Source organism: Camelus dromedarius, chromosome 17 (genome assembly GCF_036321535.1).
Source record: "Camelus dromedarius isolate mCamDro1 chromosome 17, mCamDro1.pat, whole genome shotgun sequence".
NCBI lineage: Eukaryota > Metazoa > Chordata > Mammalia > Artiodactyla > Camelidae > Camelus > Camelus dromedarius.
In genome coordinates, this window is record NC_087452.1 from 35,270,113 (window position 1) to 35,287,903 (window position 17,791).

At 44.2% G+C, this 17,791-nt stretch overlaps 1 protein-coding gene and 1 non-coding gene across 2 annotated transcripts in view; one reads left to right on the plus strand and one right to left on the minus strand.

Annotated features, from left to right (window-relative positions):
* PTPN23 (protein tyrosine phosphatase non-receptor type 23) overlaps positions 1 to 9,754 on the minus strand; it is a 35,236-nt gene extending 25,482 nt beyond the window's left edge. The window contains exon 1 of the mRNA XM_010997294.3: positions 9,592 to 9,754. Coding sequence (XP_010995596.2) covers positions 9,592 to 9,675 — 84 coding nt within the window. The 5' untranslated portion in view covers positions 9,676 to 9,754. The remainder of the gene's footprint in view (positions 1 to 9,591) is intronic.
* A 4,646-nt stretch (positions 9,755 to 14,400) lies between these two features.
* On the plus strand, positions 14,401 to 14,536 carry LOC116158382 (U4 spliceosomal RNA). The gene has a single exon (XR_010384969.1). It is a non-coding gene; the product is annotated as a U4 spliceosomal RNA (small nuclear RNA).
* The last annotated feature ends 3,255 nt before the right edge of the window (positions 14,537 to 17,791 follow it).

The following is a 17,791-nucleotide window of genomic DNA, read 5'->3' on the forward strand; positions in this document are numbered from 1 at the left end:
GGTGAGGAAAGGTCTGTGGACGTATGATGGCAATGACCCAGACGGGAGAACAGGAGGAGGGAAGGTCAGTGCCCACCTCAGAGAGGGGACTGGCATGCTTGCCCACGACAGCACTCACCACCTTGGGAGCTGACTATCTTGGACAGCGAGGATACTCACCAGCCTGGAAGCATGGCCTGGATCAAAGGGTCCCTTGTTGGCCTAAAAGATCAACAGACTAAGGCCGCAGCAACTACTCCTGTGGCAGTACCTGCTGCCTGGTGTCTGGGTTAGCAATGTAGGGGGGCCAGATCCACTCCTTCCACAAACACTAAGGGCACCAATGCCCAACTCACAAGGTCCCTGAAGGCCCTATCCAGTTTGTGAGATGGCGAAGGAAAGCAGCTGCACAGGCTGAGAACAGGTGACCTGCTCTGTTCAGTAGCACACTTACACCATGTCTACGGCCTACCCACCTTTCCTAGGACCTAGGACACATGGCTAGGCTGTGTGCCAACTCCTACCTGCCTGGCAGGGAAAGGGAGAAGGGGGACAAAACGGATGCTACTGATGAATTTATTTCAGCACCATCTGGCCACGTTCCAAACCTATGACCCTAAACCCTCTTCTGTTGGTTTTACCTTCTGAAAGTTCCCTATCCACCTGACCACCCGACCACCCGCCTGGACATTCCATCCCTTCAAATCCACCCCTTACCTAGTGACCAGATTTGTCTTTCTAACACAACTCTGATGTCACCTCTAACTTTAAATCCTTCTGAAACACATAACCCCTTGGGGAAAAAATAAACTAAAACCTGCTCTTCTCAGGATACTGACAATATGGGAAATGACTTGTAATTTAAAAACAAAAATTGTAATCTGAAAAAGCTATGCAACAGTGGCTCCCCTAAACCTCCAGGACCAAATCTAATCTCCCCAGCACAGAGTTCATGGCCCTTCACAACCTGTTCCCAACAGCCTTCAGCTCCCAGGGACACTCAGCGAACAGTACTTTGGAATTACTGCTCTCAGGTCTCAATGCTTATCCATATGTTCTCCCTGTCTTCTCAAGTTTCAGCTGAAACGTCACTTCCTTGAATGTTAGCTGCTGCCCAACCCACATTCTGAACATGCCTCCACCAGACCGTGTGCCTCACAGCAGGGTCATACCAGTGACCACTCCCACTGCAAACAGTAAGTGTATCAGGAACAGCAGGGACCTGATTAGGTGTGTTGGATACTCAGCAAATGGTTGCCTTTACAGGAAATGCAGAGGATGGATGAACAAATTGAATCAATACTGAAGGAGACACTCAGAAAAACTGAGAAGATGGGACATTTTACCCAAAAATTAACTCAGTCTCTTTGAAAAAACAGTATCATTAAGGGGGCTGGTAGGGAAAAGACTATTCTGGATTAAAAGAGATGAAAAAAACAAGAACAACCAAAACCATACTGGGACCCTGACTGGAACTGAGTTTGAGGGAAAAAAAATGATAAAAAAAAAGGTACTGGGTGGAATCTAAAAAAAAAAAAAACAAAAAAACAAAGCATAAATACAAAACAGAAATAGATTCACAGACATAGAAAAGAAACTTGTGGTTGCCAAGGGGGCAGAGAGTGGGAAGAGAGACTGGGATTTCAAAATTGTAAAATAGATAAACAAGATTATACTGTATAGCACAGGGAAATATATACAAGATCTTCTGGTAGCTCACAGAGAAAAAAATGTGACAATGAATATATACATGTTCATGCATAACTGAAAAATTGTGCTCTACACTGGAATTTGACACAACATTGTAAAAGGATTATAAATCAATAAAAAATGTTTAAAAAAATGTACTGGGGACAATAGGTAAAATTTAAATACAAATCACACTAGAAAATTTTTGTGGATTTCCTTTGGTATGATGATAATATTGTGGTTATATAAGAGAATATCCTCTTAGGATGTGCCAAGATGTGTACGACTTACTTGCAAAGGTTCATGGGACGTATACACACTCATATGTATGCATGTGTATATACAAGTGTGTGTATATATACAGACAAAGAGAGAGAGAAAACACAATGGTGCAATGTAACTATCAAAATTAGGAAAAGAGAATTTGGGTGAGCACTGCGTTATTCTTTCAACTTTTCTGTTGTGTCTGAAATCTGGAAAACAAATGTTTTAAGAGTTGCTGAGTAATGATAAATGCTGGAGAGGCTGTGGAGAAAAGGGAACCCTCCTACACTGCTGGTGGGAACGTAGTTTGGTGCAGCCATTGTGGAAAACAGTATGGAGATTCCTCAAAAGACTAAAACTAGACTTACCATATGACCCAGTAATCCCACTCCTGGGCATATATCCAGAAGGAACCCTAATTCAAAAAGACACCTGCACCCCACTGTTCATAGCAGCACTATTTACAATAGCCAAGTCATGGAAACAGCCTAAATGTCCATCAACAGATAACTGGATAAAGAAGATGTGGTATATTTATACAATGGAATACTATTCACCCATAAAAACGACAACATGCCATTTGCAGCAACCTGGATGTCCCTGGAGAATGTCCTTCTAAGTCAAGTAAGCCAGAAAGAGAAACAAAAATACCATGAGATCACTCATATGTGGAATCTTAAAAAAAAAAAAAAAAGGCGACAAATTAACTTAAATATAAAACAGAAACAGACTCATAGACATAGAATACAAGCTTGTGGTTGTCACGGTGGAAGAGGATGGGAAGGGACAGACTGACAGTTCAAAATCTGCAGATACTGACAGGTATATACAGAACAGATAAACAAGTTTATACTGTATAGCACAGGGAAATATATACAAGATCTTGTGGTAGCTCATGGTGAAAAAGAATGTGAAAATGAATATATGTATATTCATTTATGACTGAAAAATTGTGCTCTCTATCGGAAATGGACACAACATTGTAAACTGACCATAACTCAATAAAATAAAAACAATTTTTAAATTAAAAACAATTAAAAAGAAAAAAAAAAGAGTTGCTGAGCTAAATGGTACCTAAAAAACACTTTCCCCTACATCAGCAGTTCTTAACCTCCTGCAGGGCCTTTGATAATATGATAAAAGCCATAAAAAAAAAATCTCCCTACAAGTATTCAACTATGCATAAACACAAAGATTTGCCAACAAGTTTAGGGGGTTCACAGATACTATGAATTCCATTCACAGGCTCTTGGTTTACAATCCTCACTCTGATCTAGCCAACCTCCACCCCCATCCAATCCACAAATACAAAATGTGGCCTGAGGTATAGGGTAAAACTTGACTATCTAAATGGGAACATGTTCTTTCTTTGATTAAATCCCTTTTAGTAAGAGATTTCCGTTTGTTCACTCTGAGGCTAGAGAGAAGTAAAAGCAGAGCCTAGAGGCCCTGTGGGATAGAGGCCAAAGGGATTAGAAGAATATGAGAGTCCTACAAACAAGGCTTCACCTGACATCGCTAATAACATCTGTTCCTGCTGGTCACACAATGGTGAAGGAGAAAGAGACGCTGTCTCCACCCCCAGCAAACTGCCCCTAGAGGAAACCTTCTACCTGCCACATTCCTCCTCCAAGTACAGCAGAAAACACTTACTGAACTCCTACACACAGGCCAGGCACTGTGCCTAGTGCCTAATTAAGTCACTCAATCCTAACAACAACCCAAAGAGATAGACAGACATCATCATCACCATTTTACAGATGAGGAAATGAGGAAACTGAAGCAAGGAAGTGAGGGCATTTGCTGAGGTCAAAGCACTAGTAACTGATGGGGGAAATGACTGAGTCCAGGCATTTAGGCTCCAGAGCCCATGTTCTTAACCACACATTAGACCAATCCATTTCTATTTTTAAAATATGGTTTTCATAAATAACTAAAAAGTGGGAAGAGAAAATGAATCTCTGGCCACACACAGTGAGTCAGTGGAGCAGACAGATTATTTTTTAAACTCGAATGAAATTTCTATGACTTGATCACTCCCCCTACTGAACAGAGGAAAGAGGCAGCTGAAGGTTCTGGGATAAAGGATAGAGACCATCTCTCAGTCTCTCTGTAGTAGAGCTCAGAACAAGGTCTGGCCAGGATCTGAGAAGGAAGGCCCAGCAGCAGGTAGAGTCTGGGCCTTGGCACCAAGGATCAAGAAAAAGAAACTAGAAGACACTGACAAGACCTCAGCACACCTACACAACTACCAGTCGGTTGTGATTGGGAGGACCATGGAACATCCAGAGCCCAGCCAGGCTTCAGATTTACTGAGGGAACAATGAGACCTATGAACAAGTCTATGTTCATTTAGAGTATGTCCAGGGTTCAGAACCACTGTGGGAGCCAGGGTGGAGGGAAGGAAGGGAGTTACAATGAAACAGCATGGAAAGACCATTTCCAGAGAGACATACCAAGACAGAGTATGTCCTGACTTCTGCCCCTGGGCTGCTGTGAGATCTAAGCTTGGTTTTTCTTCTGTAAAATGGGTTCACATTATTTGTATTACCCCTACGTCTAACAGAGCTGTCATGGGACTCAATCTATTTCCTCAACAGAGAAAGAAGATGCTAAGATGAAAATACAGTTACTGTATGTCAGGATCTGTACTAGCAACTCACATAACGTGAACTCTTGATTCCCACAAGCTTATGAAGTAGTCGTTCCATGTTACAGGTGAGAAAAGTGAGGACCAGATTAGTGATGTAATCATTTGTAGCAGCTGGAAGTCACCCAGCTCTTAAGTCCAAGAGGTGGGACCTAAACCAAAGTCTGTCTGACTCCAGTGTCTATATTATTTCCATGATGCTACTCTGCTCTTTTACTGAACAACACATAGCACAGAATTCTGTAGGTAGATGCAATCGTTGGAAATATCCATCCTGGGTCCTGCCACTCTTCTGCAGATTAGAAAAATAGGAACCAGAGATGAGCAATGGCAGTGCTAGAATTTCAAGCCAGACTTCCTGACTCTTGGCCCAGGTATATTCCTTTTGTGTCACTTTCTCTGTGTCACTTTCTCTGGTACTAGCATGTTCTCATTCTTCTGTGTATGTTTTTTTTTTTCTGGATGATGAGTGTGTTTAGCTTTTGCTCTTAATTTGATATAACATCTTGGAATTTCATGGTGCTAATTAAAGCAACAACTCAAGAAGAAAAGGCAATAAAAGGCATCACAAGTGTAAGTATTACATTTATTCACCATATGCATTATATTTCTTTTTTCTCCACTTGAAGGACTGACTGAAATATAGGGAATTCCTTGGGCTGGTCTACATAAAATTGAGTCCCACATACAGTATTGTTAATTAATGCAATGTATGTTCTGCTACTGAATTTCAAATGAGATTAATTTTATTCAGAGAAAGGAGTATTACTACCAAGAGAAATCTTTATCTCCTTGGTATCAGCAAGCCTAAAACCAAATTACAGGCCAAGAGCATCAGGAATGAGAAGAGACCTTCATCCTCACCTAATCTAAACCCTACATAACACTCAAGGCCTCTCTCCTACATCTCTTCTGAACGGCCCCTCGACCTGTCTCAACAACACTAGTGAGGACGACCCAAGTTATATCCTCTGGAGGGTACTAGAATTAGACTAGGTCATTCAACGAACACTTGTTAAGCACTCCCTACACACAAGTATTCATTACTCCCCAAGTAAAGAAAAGAATCTGGTGTGAAATGGGATATAGGGCTTTTGTGTATGAGATTAAAGTCAGAGGAATGAACTAAACAATCCAGGTCACCTGGACCTGGGGCCATTCTGCTGTAAACTCAAGGGGGCAGACAGCCTCAAGCAGCCTGGCTCTGTGACTCCAAACCTGGGATAAGAGGTATGTGAGGTCACCACCACAGGCAACGTCCTGTGCTCCTCACTGCCAAGGAGCCAGGCATTTTTAGGCTCTGATCGTCTCATTTTCCCATATATGTGTGGGACAAGTTTTTCAAAAGTCAGCTGTTCCATGGGAAATCTGGAAGGGGGAGATGGAGTCCACAAACCTGAAAACGAGGCTCTACCTAAGTGTGAATAAAATGAACAGTAAGAAGCAATAAGAGCGTACACTCTGTGGTGCAGGTCAACTGAACGAGAGGAGCAGTAAGACCGGTCAGAATTTGGAGGAGGGTGGTGCAACTGCCAGGCAGCTAAAGGGACCCTGAATAGGTATGGTTCAATCTGGGTGATGAACAGGAGGAAAGGAACTCCAGTAAGGATCAGAACAAAGACAATGACCAGATATGGAAGGAAAGAGGCTGAAAGTTCCTATGGGAGAGGCCTAGTGAGACTGAAGTTAGAGAAGCAGGCTGAAGTAAAGTGGTGACAGGCTTTGAACAGCAGACAGTTTCTCTGGAGGAACCTGGTGGGAAAGTGGAGATTTAGAGAGATCAAGACAGCCAGAGAAGGACAAGAAGCCACTTGGTCGGCAGGATGGCTACCTATGGTATATCTGCCCTTGAGGATGGTTTACTACATGGATCACTAGAAGATAAGCTCTGTGAGGGCAGGGATTTCTGTCATCACATACAGCCTGGAATTCCCAGGGCTGGCACATAAGAGTCACTCAATCACTATTAGTCCAATGAATAAATCAGGGATGGACAGTAACACCTCAGTCCAAGTGAGCTTGACCTGAGCTCAACTGCAGTTGGTTAAGGGCAGGTGTTTGGGACCGGAAGAGCGCAAGAGTCATCCCTCATCAGTTTCCAGTGAGTCAGCACTCTGCGCTCCAAAGCACATGTAAGAAGGTGCAGGGCTAGCAGCATTTCCCCACTAAAAAATTATGTGGATCCAGGTATCCCAACCTAAAATTTCGCACTGCAGTTCAAAACCATCTTGTTCTCCTGGCTCTTATTTCACGTTATTCCTTAACTGAAGGCATATCCACCAGGAATGAAAACCAATACTAACCACTCTGAAAGGTTTTTTTCAAAAGCCGAGCTCTCACAAAGAAAGAAACCCTTTACCTTCCTGGGAAACTCCTATTCATTCTTCAAAACCCACCTCTTTAGCAAGTCTTCCCTGATGGCCCCTCCTTAGGCTGGTACTTCTGTACACTGCATATACTTCTGCTCTTCCACTGATGTCACAATCTAATTTTTAAATATCCTCTACCAGACTATGAATTACAGGGAAAAAAGGGACTGTTTCTTATTCATCTGTATTTCAGGGATCAGCATGCTGCTTGACAGACTGACCTCAAAAGAAACCAATTTTCATCCTACTATTCTAAGTTAAATTCTACCCCTCAGCTCCAAGTCATTGGCAAAGGTTCCCGCAGCTCAGAGCAAGAGTAAAAAAGGACTAGGTTACTGCTGGCAGAAGGCAGTGGGGGCTCTAGGCTTGGGGAGAGGAGTCCAGGTCAGGAAGAGTTCCCAGCTGCAGTGGGTACTGCAGTCTCCTCTACAGAAGAGAGTTCCAGAATACCTGAGGGAGCTGGCAGTTCTAGAGCCCAGCCCACCCATAACAGACTGCTATTCCTCTTCAGTGGGTTCATGTAAACATATGGCACAATTTTAACCTATCAAATAAATGGTGGTATCTTTCTCCATCCCTCCTAAAAGGAAACAAAGAAAAAGAGCTGATGTCTAGGAAGTGAATTTTTTCCTCAGTATCTGATACCACTGTAGTAAATGGCTAACGAGCAACTCCTCTCATGGAGGCCCAGGGGTTCCCAGGGAGATCAATGCTCACATAATACCTTGTGGGCTGAGTGTAAGGGACAAGAGTATCAAGGCTAAGTTCAAACAAAAAGATTTCCTAGGAGTTCTTGGGCTAAGATTTTATCTACTGGACTTCCATAAACGTATGGTCATTATCTTTTAATTCCCCCTCAACTGTCATTCAGTTGACAACATTCAGTTTGACAAACATTTTCTTGAGTGTCAACTATGCAGAGGGGAACTTGCTAAGTTGTGAGGAGCACGGAGATACCTCTCAGGTCACTTACAACTGATGAGAGGGGTTAAAACATAGTGCACATAATTGTCACCAGGAAAAGGATAAAAAGGGATTCAGAAGGGGAAGATTAATCCAGATGAAAGAAGTCTTGTGGGTGAGACAGAGCTTAGACTGGACCTTGAAAGATGGACAGAATCAATAAATAGAGATTAAATCAAGGCCCCATCCCCACCCAACCCAAAGATGAGAGCTCTTCTTGGTGGAAAGAATTCCACAACCAAAGGCACAGAAGAGCAAACAGAGAACGTTAAGGGAACAGCAAGTGGCTGTGAACAGAATTTGAGATACTTGTATCAGAAGCACATAGATCAAGCACATACCGAGCCTGGAAAAAATGTTGAAAGAACTGGGATAGGTGAGGGAGAAGTCTAAATGGGTTATGGTCGAACTAGACAACAACAGAGTTTTCTTGTGTTTTAGAAAAGTTCAGCTAATTGTACTTACATAAAAGAGCAAATGGAAGAGACCAAAGTCTGGGGAAGACGTAATAAAACTTTGGAATTTTAGATCAATTAATCTAATTTCTTGACTTTACAAATGAGTTAAAAGATGCCCAAAGAGGTTAAATGATGGACTCAAAGGAATACAAACTGTTAGTGTCTGAACTAAGACAGTGGTGGTGTAAAGAGAGTATAGGACAGCTTCTTGAGAAACTATTTCCCTACTCATTTTCTTTCTCCTATTTTTTTTCTCAAGCACCTTACTGAGTGGTGCACCATCTATATTATCTGGGACGTATTTTGACAGCTACTGTGCTAAAACCACAAGGATGTCAACATGCAAAAGCCTCCTGGTTGTTTCTTTTCACTTTTCATTGAGGGTTCTGACCCTCAATGCTACCAGGTAGCCATTCCCAAAGCAGCAGATTTCTCAGAACATACCTGAAGCCCAATTAACACACCTGGCCCCACTTTGTATCAACGATGCCGAATCTCGCCATAGCGGTCCCTTGCCTCTGTTAATGCCAAACCTGCCTGTTCCCTCTGTCCAACTGAAGGTTCAACAAATAACCGCTAAGGTCTCTCCGAGAGCTACAACACTGTTATCCTCTCTGGACAGTCGTGAAAAGCTGTAACCCTTCCCCCAAATGACATGGAACTGTATCTTTTGGTCCAAAGGGGCTCCAAATTAGGGTTCTTTTTCTGAGGAGACTAGACATAACTGTAACAAGTGTCAAGAGACTCCAATTGCAGAGGTCAGGCATTCCTGAGGGTCCTCGGGGCTTCCGTCTTAAAGCATATATCCTGAACCATTCTCAGCGTCCGTCCCAGTCCGGTTGCGGACCGAAAGCGCACCGAGGGCCGGGCACAGCCGACCCACAGCCAAGGCGGCGGTCCTGGCGTGCTGAAGGGGCAGAGAACTAGGTCCAGAGCGTCACACCTAGTAAGTGAGGAGCCTCGGTAGGAACCGTGGATAGCCCTGGGCAGAAGTTGGGAAGCGGGTCTCGACGAAACAGCGAGTGCTAGCCCGGAGCGAGGAGGGGAGATGGTCTGCAGGCGCGGGGTAGGGTGGGAGTATGCTAGGCTAAGGAAAGCCAGCGGAGACCTCTCCTGGCCTCACCAGACCCCGCAACAGGGCCCCGGGAGAAGATGGACGCGCGGGGGGGGGGGGGGGCGTCACGCGCTGGCAGATGAGGGAGATACAAGGCGCACTCACCTTCTTCACGGCTGGCTGAAAGTGGAAGTCACCGGCCTCTTTCAGGTCCAGCCAGATCATGGGCATGCGGGGAACGGCCTCCATGGCGGCTTGCACCCGCCGGCCAGCCGGCCGCTCCCCTACCTTTCCCAGCTGCTGCCTCAGACGCGCGCCGCACTCCGCCCCTCCGCGCCGGAAGTCACTGATCACGCGGGGTTAAAAAAAATGCCCCTACGGCCTGCTGGGAGATGCAGTCCCCACCCACGCAGCCTTTTGCGCAGGCTCAACTTCTATTGCGCATACTCAGTCTCCTCCGCTGGGAGGGCGTAGAGGGCAAATCTCCAGCTCGAGACGAAAGGGTTTCTGGGAATAGTAGTCTTCCTATACTTAACGCCCGGCAGTGCACTAACTAGTTTCCTCCTCCTAGGCAAAGTTGACCTACCGGTTTTGGTTCCGGCCTGCGGCCATTCCCATTCACGGGAAGGGTATTAGAGAATCTTGCCTCAGACTTGTAGACCCAAGTAGTGTCGAGGGCTATGGATGACGGGGGCAGGTGCTATGGTAGAGATAACGTGGCCGGCGGGCCGCCCAGAAAAGGTGATATAAAGACAGAGTCCCTGACGTAGGGGCCGCCTGGCCAAGACAGAGATAGGACTAAGAAGAGAGAAAGGGGTTTTGTCCCATGTGTTGAGCTGTGGAACAGAGGAGTGACTAGTCGGAGACTGGCACACTGGGTCCAACCTGTTCGGCCGGGCACTGCCTAAGAGACTGACTGGCACGTCCATTTGTGATGATGGGGAAAGAACGCCTAGGTAGAATGTAAGGTGAAAAAAAGAGGCCCAGAGCAATGTGGATAGATGGAGTGGGAATGAATATATACTGCCACGTGAGTACCTTGGAGGCTGTCTGGAAGAGGACCACGGAACAGAGAGCAGTTACTGCCTCTGGAAAGGTGACCTGTAGAGCAGAGATTTTTAAATCATGTATATACTACCTAGCTGTAGAAGTAAAAAAGATGGAGAATGGTTTGTTAGACAGGAAGGCAAAAGTGGAAGCAAGGAAACCAGTGTGGAGCCTTTTTTTTTTTTTTGGTAGTCTTCCAGGAGACATGTGATGTCGAGTTGGCACGGAGAGGGGGGCGGGGGAGGTAAAATGTGGGCAGATTTGAGAAATGTTTTGGGGAAAAAAGTGTCCAGATGTCAAATATGATTTACAGGTTTCTAGCTGGTATAGCTAGGTGGCTGCATGGCTGTTTACTGATATGGAAAACAAGGGGAGGAACAGGTTTGGAAGGGAAGAGCGAAGGTTCAGGACTGTGTTAAGCTGCATATAGATGCCTTTGAGGCATTCAGGAGCAGACGTGGAGGAGATCATGGGATGTGGGATCTGGGCTCAGAAGAGAGTGTTCACCCACAACCAAGGACCTAGCTTCCCTTCACACCTACCTTCATGCCAGTTTAAGTTAGAGCAGAAGAAAATGCAAGTGCACCAACGTTTGTAGTAGCATTATTTACTGTAACCCGAAGGTGGAAATAAACTATCCATCAACAGATGAATGGATAAGCAAAATTTAGTATAACATACACTGGACTATTACTCAGCCTTAAAAGGGAAGGAAATTTGATACATGCTACAACAAAAATGAACCTTGAAGACATGATGCTAAGTGAAATAAGTGAGACACAGAAGGACAAATATTGTGTGATTCCACTTAAATGCAGTAACTAAGAGTAGTTAAATTTATAAAAATAAAAAGTAGAGTGGTGATTGCTCAGAGGCTGAGAGGAGGAGGAATGGGGAATTAGTATTTGATGGGTACAGATGAAAAAGTTCTAGAGGTGAAGGGTGGTGATGGTTGCACAAAAATGTGAATGTACTTAATGCCACTGAACTGGACACTTTAAAATGGGTAAAATGGTAAACTTTACGTTGGGTATATTTTACCACAATAAAAAAATTTTTAAGAAAATGCAAGACCCTGTAGATGACTTTTTAAGGAAAAAAAAATTATCAGCATCTTAAAAGAGCTTGTTTCAGGAGGACCATCTTAGGGTCACCTGCTCAGAGGTGGAAGAATTGAGGATAAGACCACAAGTCTGAGATCAAAGTGTCAGCAGGGTTGCTTTCTTCTGAGACCTCACTTCTTGGTTTGTAGATAGTTGCCTTCTACCTGTGTCTTCAGAAGGTCTTCTGTGCGTGTCTGTGTCCTAATCTCCTCTTATAAGGACACCAGTCATATTGGATTAGGGCCTACCCTCATGACCTCATGTTAACTCAATTATCTCTTTAAAGACTCCATCTCCAAATACAGTCACATTCTGAGGTACTGGGGGTTAGTACTTCAACATATGAAATTTGGCCCCTAACACACAGTCTCAGTGACATGAGGGCAATTGGTGTGTGAGGCATCGAAGACCAAGAGCCCCTGTGAGGAGCCCTAGAATGTGAAGGCAATGAGTGAGGATGGGTCAGCAGAGGTAAAACAGCAGAAAGAATATCTCTGGGGCAACAGGTGCCCTCCTAACGCATCTGTTTCCTCACAGAGGCAGAGTTGGGAGTTTGGGGAAGTCTAAGACTCAACAGTACTGGAGAAGGGTAGGCCCCGTCACAAGGGGGCAGCAAACACCGCATTCAGCTGGGTCAGTTCATCTGTCTCTCAAGACTACTCACTCTCCTGTCAGAATTGGAAGGGCCTCAGAGACACAAAGACATCCTCCTCCATTTTACGATGTAGGAACTGACGCCTGAATTGGGGAGTGGACCACTTAAGTCTCCCAGCAAGTGAATGGAAGAGTCCGGGCTAGGCCTGGGTCTCCTCCCTTCCAGTTCATTTATTCAGCTACTATTTATTCAGCACCCACTGTGCTGTATGCACTGTTTTAGACGCTACTGAGTAAAACAGGCGAAGATCTCTGCCCTCATGAGGTCACAATCTAGTGAGGGGAGACAGACAGGAACACAACAAAGACTATACAGTATATAAGATGGCAGTAACTGCTGTGGTAAGAAGAAAAAGAGAAAGGAGGTGAGAGTATGAGGAGGGGGACTTTTACAATGTTTTCCCTTTTATATTGGGTGATCCCTGAAGGCTTCACTGAGAAGATACTATTTGAGCAGAGATCTGAAGGACGTGAGGGAGCAAGCCAGGGATGCAGCTAGGGGAAGAGTGTTCTAGAAAAAGAGACTAACAGATGCAAAGGCCCTGAGCCAAGACTGTGCCTGGCATGCCTGAAGGTCAGCAAGGAGGCCAGAGTGGCTGAGGCTGAGCAAGCGTGGAAAAGAGCAGGAAAGGGTCAGAGAGGCAGTGGGTCAGGGTTGCAGATGGAGTAGGGCCTCAAAGACTGTAATGAGGATTCAAGCTTTTCCTTGAATGACCGGGGGAACCATGGGAGGATTTGGAACAGAGGAGGAATATTATCTGATGTAAGTTTAAGGGTTATACTGGTTGCTGTGGGATGGACTGTGGAGGTGGGTGGTGACTAGGAGGAAGGGCCCACAGCCAGGGTTGTGGATTCCCAGGACGCTGTTCTGGATGCTACAGAGAGGAGGGTGGAGACAAGAGAACTACACCACTCAGATCCTCCTTCAGGGTCTTCTTAGGGCGTCTGGGATATGGACACACACAGGAAACATGTGAGGGGGGCTTGAAAAAATAATATACCACAGGGGCAGAATCAGAGCGGGGTTTGGTGGGATTAGGCCAGCCAAAGAGGCCAAATCATCTCTATAGAACGGGATAGGGAGAGTGTGAACCAGACGGGATTTACTGCCTAATGGGGTTGGTGAGGAGAGAAGGTTTCCTGGAAGAACAGAGGTGACCCATAGACTCAGTGCAGTTCCCGACAAATTCCCAATTTTGTGTGTGTGGAAGTTGACAAGGTGTTTCTCAAATTTATATGGGAAACCAAAGGCCTTAGAAGTCTTAAAGAAGAGAAACAAAATGAGAAGCCCTGTTCCCCCAGATGTCTAGTCCTATTAGAAAGCTGAATAATTCAAACAATGTAGGTATTTGCTCAAGAACACAACATTAGCCATCAGAACCAAACAGAGAACCCGGAAACAGACTCAAGACTTTCACATCCACTGAATGGACTCTAGAGGTAGTGTTGCAGGCCACTGAGGAAAGGGGCTACTAGGGAATACATGATGCAGGTCAGCTGGTCATCCAGATGAAAAAAATTAAACTGAAGTCTGTTATGGGTTGAACTGTATCCCCCAAAAGATACATTAAAGTCCTACCTCCGCCCCTCCCCCGGGGTATCTGTGAACATGACCTTATTTGGAAACAGGGTCTTTGCAGATGTAATCAAATTAAGATGAGGTCCTCCTGAATTAGGGTGTCCTTAAAAGAAGAAATTCTGCCTCGGGGTGGCAACATTTACTCATGCCTGAGTCTCTGGCCTGCCAGCCTGCCCTACAGACTTAGGACTTGCCAAACCCCACAATCACATGAGCCAGTTCCTTAAAATAATTCTGTCTATCTATGTGTTTGTCTATCTATCAACTATCTGTCTGACTCCTCTGTTTCTCTGGAAAACCCTGACTGATACAGAGCCTACTCCACACCTTGTCTCCAGGAGTGTTTGAAGTCAGGAAAGTGGTCATCCTTGTGGGTTGGGGGAGAGAAGTGGTTGGAAGTGGGGGACAGAGGAAGAGCTTGGATTTGATAAAAATTCTGTCTCTTGATCAATCAGGCTGCTGGTTATAGGAGTTGGTTTACTTCCTCCTGTAAGAGGTAAACAAACCAAGCTGTATACTTCTCTTTTGAGCATTTTTTGGTATATATGTTACAGTTTAATAAAAAAGTTAACATAAAAAGTTAACTCCACAAGCTTTGCACAGTGGCAGTATCATAGTCAGTGAGGTTTATCCAAGGCACAATTATTGCTAATTGAAAACTTCCCAATACCCTGCCATGACGACTTGAAATATAGCCGGCATTGAAAGTTAATTCCAGGTATATTAAGGAGTGAAATGAGAAATGCAAATATATATAACTTTTAAAAAGCAGATACAGGAGAATATCTTTACAAAGTTGAGTAGAGGAGGATTTCTTAAACTATAAAAAGCACTAGCTGTAAAGGAAGATCAATTAAGTTAAACTTCATTTGAGTTAAGAAATTCTATTGCATAAAAGACATCATAAAACACAGGAAGCAACTTAAAAGGCTTCACTTGCCAAATCTGGGACAATTTGAGCATCAAAATAAAATAAGGACAGTAAGAGATTATAACCCATCAAAAGAATGTATGAGTTTACACAGATTTAAGTAAATAATTGGGGGAGGAGGAGAAAAGCTCTTCTCTACAGTAGAAAGCCTTGTACTAGATGTAAAAGGAAGGATGAAATTAGAAAACCAATAGTCAGCAACTATCATATTAATAATTCAGGGAAAGCTGTCAATGGACATAAAACTAATGGACTTGAGAAGTAAAGTAGCAGGGTAATTACATAGTCCCATAGTATCTCCCCACATATACTTCTTAATTACAAAGGGAAAAATAGTAACTTTATATGGAGAAATTTGAAAGACCCCACTTCAATCAAGTGATGAAATTTACTATCACCAGCAATGGACTAAATCTACATCATGTGCCTCCTGGTACAAAGCACTGAGAAGGACACAGCATCAAAAAATGCTTTACCTTAATATAATCGTGAATAAACACTAGGCAAACCTAAGCTGAGGGAAATTCTATGAAACAGCTGGTCTGTAATTTCTAAAAATGTCAGTGTTATGAAACACAAAGAAATACTGTTCCAGAATAACGGACACTAAAGAGACACAACAACTGAAAATAACACATGATAAGGGATTTTCTTTTGCTGTAAAGGACATTATTAGCACAGCTGGTGAAATCTGAATAGGGTTTGTCAGTCAGACTGTGGTAGTGTATCAGTATTAATTTCCTAATTTTGAGGCTTGTTCATTGGTTATGTTTACATATAGGAGAATGTTCTTATTTTTAGGAAACATACACTGAAGTATCTAGGCATAAAAAGGCATCATTCTGCCCCTGCCCTTTACCCTTAAGTGTCTTGTGGGGACAGGAGGGGAGAAGGGAAAATAAGTGTGTGTACATGTATTTGTATATAATATATGTAATATAACATTCTATAAATATAAAAATGTAACATTTAAAAAATATAAATATAAAATATGCACATGTGGTAAAATATTAACATTCGGGGAATTTAAGTAAAGGATATGAAGGAATCCTTTGCACTACTTTTTGCAACTCTTCTGTGTAAGTCTGAAATTATGCCAAAAGAAAACACTTAAAAGAATAATAGGACACCATAAAGAAAGTGGAAAGACAAGACCAAAGTGGGAGAAGATATTTGTGAGACATAAGCAACAAAGGATTACCACCTAGGATACATAAAAACTCTCATGAGTTCTCAAGAAAGATAAACAATCCGATAGAAAAATGGGCACACAACCTACATGGAACTTACAGGAACAGCCAATAACATATGGAAAGATGTCAAACCTCATCAGTAATTAGGGAAATGCAAACCCAAACCACAAGGAGGGCCACTTGGTACTCACGGGACGAGTGAGTATATATCTGTCAAAAATAAGCGTTGGTGAGGATGTGGAACAACAAGAACTCTCACCTACTGCAGATGGGGTTGTAAATTGGTGCCACCACTTTGGAAAACTGGCCGTTATCTAGTCCGGTTGACACTGGACAAAGAATTCTTCGCCTGCCATTTCAGTAAACAAAGGATGTTGTGGTTATAAAGCCATCAGCCACTGCAGCCCCCTTGACCATGGGCCCTGAGGGGATTCAAGATGGAGGAAAATAGGACACTGGCCCTGGATAACTAAAGTGCATGTCAAAGGAATGATTTCAACAAGCCCAGACTCTTGCATATTCCCATACACAGAAAAGTGCTAAAATCATTAACTTGACATATCTGTTTTTGTGATTAGAAGTAATCTTTAGATGTTCTACATGTTGTTTTGTTTTTTCTCTCTCTCAGCAGAAATTTCTATATATCCTGGCTCCTTCCTTACCTCTTTGGAACACTCTCTCAGGGCTTAAGTCCTCAGTTAAGTCTGGTGAATAAATCATAATTCTCAACTTTTAGGTTGTGGGTTTTTTTTTTTTTTCAGTTTACAACCCCATATGTCCCTTGTGCCCCAGGAATTCCATTGCTGGGTGTTTGTATACCCTGGAAAGACTCCTACCACAGGCACCAGGAGGTGTGTCCAGAAAGAATGATCATAGATACCCAAACAGGAAACATGGAGCCCTCCCCGGCTATCACCTTCCCTGGATGAGAATCCAGAGTCACTGCATGACAGAAAGAGGCTGCCCAAAGCACCATGTGGCCTCTAAGGGACGGTCAGTGAGAAGTCTGGTGTGGCAAGGGAAGGGTTGGGAGGGGAGAGTAGAGGGGAAGAGGGAAGCTCTCTTGGTCTCAGACCTGGCTGACTGGAGGCCAGAGCCAAGGATCCCAGGGTATCCCTTCCCTTCCAGCCAACGTCCGGGGTCCTGGGACTTGGTGAGGGAACTCTGAGGCAGCCCTCCTCCCTTGATTCAGAAAGAGGCTCCTATGGGAGCAGCAAAGGGTAAGCTGCTCATTGAGGCAGTGCTCCTCCCTCCAGAAGGTCCTGGGCCATCCAGGAACACTCAGATCCCTGGCTACTTTCTCCCTAGAAAAGGCTCCAACAAGACAAGTTGGCAAATATGAAGACTGGGGATCTCTGAGGCCCAGCCACATAACCACAACCCTTTCCTAGCTCCCAAAAGTCACTTGGCCAGCAGATGGCACCAAGGCCACAGTGTTGTGACAACATAGCTGCAATCCTGGGGGTCACTGGCTGCACAAATGCCCAGCAGATTTGAAATCATGTTTTTCTGTTGCTCAGAACTAGGTTTACTTCGTGGGGCGATGTGGGGTGGGGGGTGCCCTTCTGTCCCAGTGTCTGTGAGTGGAAAGGGAGCAACAGGGGATTTGTTTGTTCGTCCCTGCCTAGGACACATTCCCTGATTCAGGCCATTGATAGGGAGGGCCTCCAGGACAGATGGGGCCTTCAAGATTGCCCAGATACACCCTCCTGATTGCGTGGTGCCAGGCACTGAGCGGTAGCACAGCCAAATGTGGCAGAATTTTGAGACATCCTGACCTTGCTGTGAAAGCCTGGAGGCTGGGCAGCACCCCCCAGAACAAATCTGCTGGGTAAGGGCTGAGGTCAACCTGTGGGAC